General features: G+C 38.9%; 1 protein-coding gene across 2 annotated transcripts; it reads left to right on the forward strand.

Annotated features, from left to right (window-relative positions):
- Positions 1 to 1,007: 1,007 nt before the first annotated feature.
- Positions 1,008 to 1,935, forward strand: LOC143380500 (3'(2'),5'-bisphosphate nucleotidase 1-like). 2 transcript variants are annotated; one of them, XM_076833566.2, is made up of 2 exons: positions 1,008 to 1,233; positions 1,342 to 1,935. In XM_076833566.2, exons 1-2 carry the CDS (start codon positions 1,009 to 1,011, stop codon positions 1,933 to 1,935), a joined length of 819 nt encoding a protein of 272 aa, XP_076689681.1. In that variant the 5' UTR covers position 1,008. The 2 variants fall into 2 exon arrangements, with proteins under 2 accessions (XP_076689681.1, XP_076689680.1); XM_076833565.2 differs by having other exon boundaries at positions 1,008 to 1,935.
- Positions 1,936 to 4,797: the final 2,862 nt, after the last annotated feature.

The raw sequence follows: 4,797 nt of genomic DNA on the forward strand, positions 1-4,797 counted from the left end.
CTAAAGTCTTCTTCAATTAATTTCTTTATTGTTATGTAGTTATAATTATAGAAGTATTTTACCTCTTTTGTTAGATTTGGTCTCAAGTATTTTTAGGCAATTTTGAATGGAATAGATTTCCTAATTTTCCTTTCAGATGATTCATCATTGATGTTTAGGAATACAATGGATATATGGTGTTTATCTTATATCCTGTTACATTGCTGAATTCATTTATGACTTCTAGAAGTTTTCTGGTAAAGATTTTTGAGTCTTCTAAATATAGGATGATGTCATCAGGCAAATAGTGATAATTAATCTCTTTAATATCCCTTTAATTTCTTTCTTTTGCCTGATTGCTCTGACCAGAGTTACAAGGACCATATTGAATAAAAGTGGTAAAAATGGACATGACCGTCACCACTAGAAGAAAATATAGGTACAATACTGCATAATGTTATCTAAGGAACTGTCTTCTTCAACAAGACTCCTAAAGCTCAAGAAGTAAAATCAAGAATCAATAAACAGAAAAGTATCAAACCAAAAAGGAAATAATCAAGGGCATGAAGAGATACAGATGAGAAAACGTCTTTACCACCTGCACCTCAGATAGAGTATTAACCTCAAGGTTATATAAAAAAATCAAAAAACTTCACACATAAACACACACACACACACACACACACACACACACACACACACACACAAATAATCCAAACAATACAATAAATGGGCAAAGGAACTGAACAGGTACTTCACAGAAAAACACATATAAATGTTCAACAAATATATGAAAAGTGTTCAAAATCTCTAGCAATTGGAAAAATGCAAATTAAAACTACACTGAAATTCTATCTTACTCCAGTCAAAATAGCAATTATAATGAATACAATTAATAATATATGTTGGTATTGCCTGCACGGAAACACGGTACTGACATACCGAGGGACCTGTGGTTTGGTAACCCAATTGGGTTACCCCTAGTGTGTTTTTTGTCTGCTGTCCTTGCAAATTTGACAAAGGAGCATCATGGCTTCGAGTCACACTGTGTTGATGCGATTGGTAGCTTCAGCGTATTCTATTGCTCAGAAGGCAGGAACTATAGTTAAATGTGTTATTGCTGAAGGAGACCTGGGTATCGTGGAAAAGACCTCTGCAACAGACGTGCAGACCGAAGCTGACCGACTAGTACAGATAAGCATATGTTCTTCACTGGCACGGAAATTCCCTGAACTGACAATAATAGGGGAAGAGGATCTCCCTCCTGAAGAAGTGGATCAAGAGCTGATTAAAGATGGTCAGTGGGAGGAAATATTGAAGCAACCATGCCCATCACAGTACAGTGCTATTAAAGATGAAGACCTTGTGGTTTGGGTTGATCCTCTGGATGGTACCAAGGAATATACTGAAGGTCTTCTTGACAACGTAACTGTTCTTCTTGGAATTGCCTATGAAGGAAAAGCCATAGCAGGCATTATTAACCAACCACATTACAATTACCAGGCAGGACCAGATGCTGTGTTGGGGAGGACAATCTGGGGAGTTTTAGATTTAGGTGCCTTTGGGTTTCAGCTGAAAGAAGTCCCTGCCTGGAAACACATTATCACAACTGCCAGATCCCATAGCAACAAGTTGGTTACAGACTGTGTTTCTGCTATGAACCCTGATGATGTGCTGCGAGTAGGAGGAGCAGGAAATAAGATCATTCAGCTGATCGAAGGCAAAGCTTCTGCTTATGTATTTGCAAGCCCTGGATGTAAGAAATGGGACACTTGTGCTCCCGAAGTTATCTTACATGCTGTGGGAGGCAAGTTAACTGATATCCATGGAAATGCCCTTCAGTACAATAAGGAAGTGAAGCGTATGAACTCCGCAGGGGTCCTGGCCACACTGAGGAATTATGACTACTATGTGAGCCGAGTTCCAGAATCTGTTAAAAATGCACTTGTTCCTTAAAGAAAATTTTCATTTTTTAGCCCAAAGGACTTGTTTCTCAAAACAGTACATTTCAAAAACTGATTGAATGGAATTAGTATTCTACCTTTATTCATCATTGATCAGTGATTTATTGTAGTTACTTAAAGATAGAAAATGGGGTTAAAGAATTTCGTTTTATTGGAGTCTAATACTACTTTGCCTTAGGCATGTAATAAATTTTGTGTGTCCTTTTTCCTGTTTAACAAAATCAGGGAGTCAGTCACAGTGATGCATAACCTGTAGTCCCAACAACTTGGGGAATCTGAGGCCAGAGGATCAAATGCATGAATAAAGGAATTTGAGGACAGCCTGGGCTACAAAGCATAATCTTGTCTCCAAAATATAAAAATGAAAAAGAACAAAGGAATTTAGCTTGATTAGTCAACTGGACCAATTTTGACATCAGGAGAATGTATAAACTCAATATATTTCTTTTTATGTGGAGATATGAAAAAGAAAAGGTTTAGTCCTGACTGACTAAGCCATTTGTGTAATCAACATTCCTATCTTGTAAACCAGATTTCTTTAGGGCACAAAACCTTAATTGTTCAAAGATTCCTCTCTTATTTTTCATGGTAGTTTTGAAGGTGTTTCTACTTCAATTGTGAATACATATAATGTTATTATGTACATTGATGAAACATTTATGGGAAAAGTTTCTTTAAAATAAATTATTTAATCCTAAAAAAATAATAATATATGTCGGTGAGGATTTAGGGGAAAAGGTATACTCATACATTGTTTGTGGGATTGCAAATTGGGGTAACCACTCTGGATATCAGTATAGAGATTCCTCAAAAACTTGGAATGGAACCACCATTTCACCCAGTTAAGCCAATCCTCAGTCTATACTCAAAGGACTTAAAATAGCATAGTACAGTGCCACCGCCACATCTATGTTCATAGTGGCTCAATTCAGTGTAGCTAAGCTATGGAACAACGTAGGTGCTCTTCAACAGATGAATCGATAAAGAAAATGTAGTATATATACACAATGGAATATTAGTCATAAATAAGAATAAAATTATGGTATTTGCCTATAAATGCATGAATCTGTAGGCTACTATACTACGTGAAATAATCCAAACCCCAAAAAAACAAAGGTTAAATATTCTCTCGATATGTGGATGCTAGTACATAACAAGGAGTGGGGTGAGAAAGAAAAGTTCATTGGATTAGACAAAGGGGAATAAAAGTAAAGGGAAAAGATAGGATTAAAAAAGACAGGAGAATGAATTCAACATAACTTTTCTATGTTCATATATGAATACAGCACAAATGAATCTTCATATCATGTACAACCACAAGAATAGTATCTTTTTGAGAGAGAGAGAGAGAGAGAGAGAGAGAGAGAGAGAGAGAGAGAGAGAGAGTTTTTTAATATTTATTTTTTGGGGGACACAACATTTTTTTTATTTTATTGTGGTGCTGAGGATCAAACCCCTCACTACAGGATGAGTTATGCATTAGAGTCAGAGTCATAGTCTACTCATGTGGTCTGGGTGGGTCCCGAGTGTCCCCATGGGCCTCAGATGGTGTGAATGAACAAGAGCAGGAAGACCACCTCGGACCCTACTGGGCACATAGTAAGCACTTTGTATATGCTCATAGAAGTGAATATCATGGCAAGGGAAGTTTATCCTGGCCACAGGTCTTGGACTGTGCAGCACCAGGTCCACTGAGGGTTAAAGATGACTGTGTGCTACAGCAACAAAAACTAAGCAGTAAATATAAATGTTAGGGTGAAGAGAAAACAAGAATAGAACCTTCATCATCATTGACTCAGTATTGGTCTGAGCATTTTATAGGCACTAAAATCAGGATCATGATTATACTCATTATTTGTATAATCCTTATTACATACCAAACAGTATTATGAGCACTTTTCAGGCATTAATGCTTTCAATATCAACAGTCTTTCAGTTTTGAGGATTTGATTAGCATTCCTATTGATAAATTAAAAGACAGAGGCACAGAGACGTTAAGTGACTAGCCTGATGACACCTCAATCTTGAACTTCCAGCCTCCAAACTCTGAGGAACAAATTTCTGTAGTAGAAGTCCCCAGCCTGTGTCCTTGGGGACAGCAGCCTTAGCAGGCTAACAGAAGGACTGCTCTTCTTTACCACAGGCTGGGCTAGCCTGTTTTCTGTCTTCCAAGTTAACTTTAGAATCACATATCCAGTTGCCCAAGCCAAAACCCAAATGCACACTCCTGAAGGTGAGGCCTGCACACTGGGTTAGTGGTGCCCCTAAACCCCCTGCCACAGGCTCCCCCATCAAGTATCTTTGAGTTTCCTGGAAGGAGTAGGTATTGCTGGTTTCATCCAGAGACATAACAACACTTCTCCTCTGTAAAGAAAGACCTGGAGCTCAATATAAGCTGCAGGCTGACCACAGGGGTTCCAATGAAAGAACAGAGACACAGCAAAGGAGAGACCCTGGAGCAAAAGTTTGGAGGAAGGGCTTTGCCCCTTCAGTATTTCAACAAACATATGCAAGAGAGGAAGCAAGTGGGTGCATGTTGGGGGGAAGGAAGCAGAGGCCACCTCAAGCTGAAACATGGGATGTGCTGCAGAGTCTAGAGGCTGCTCTGCCACTGGCCTCCAGAGGGGCTCCTAACTCACTATGGCAAAATACCATTACAGGAGGTGTGGGACTTGGTGCTGACAGCAATGGCACTAGGTACACCCTGTAGATGAGAACCCCCTCTCCAGGCAGACCCCCTCCCAATGCCCACATGGTAAGCAAAAGGCAATATAGTTGATATTTACCCCCAGTAGCCTTTCCAAAAAAAGTAATAATAAATTATTCCCTAAGGACACTTGAAATAACCCACTAA

Source organism: Callospermophilus lateralis, chromosome 14 (genome assembly GCF_048772815.1).
Source record: "Callospermophilus lateralis isolate mCalLat2 chromosome 14, mCalLat2.hap1, whole genome shotgun sequence".
NCBI classification, from domain to species: Eukaryota; Metazoa; Chordata; class Mammalia; order Rodentia; family Sciuridae; genus Callospermophilus; species Callospermophilus lateralis.

Coding starts and splice junctions, on each gene's coding strand:
- LOC143380500 (XM_076833565.2), top strand. CDS start 1,009: ATGGCTTCGAGTCACACTGTGTTGATGCGATTGGTAGCTTCAGCGTAT.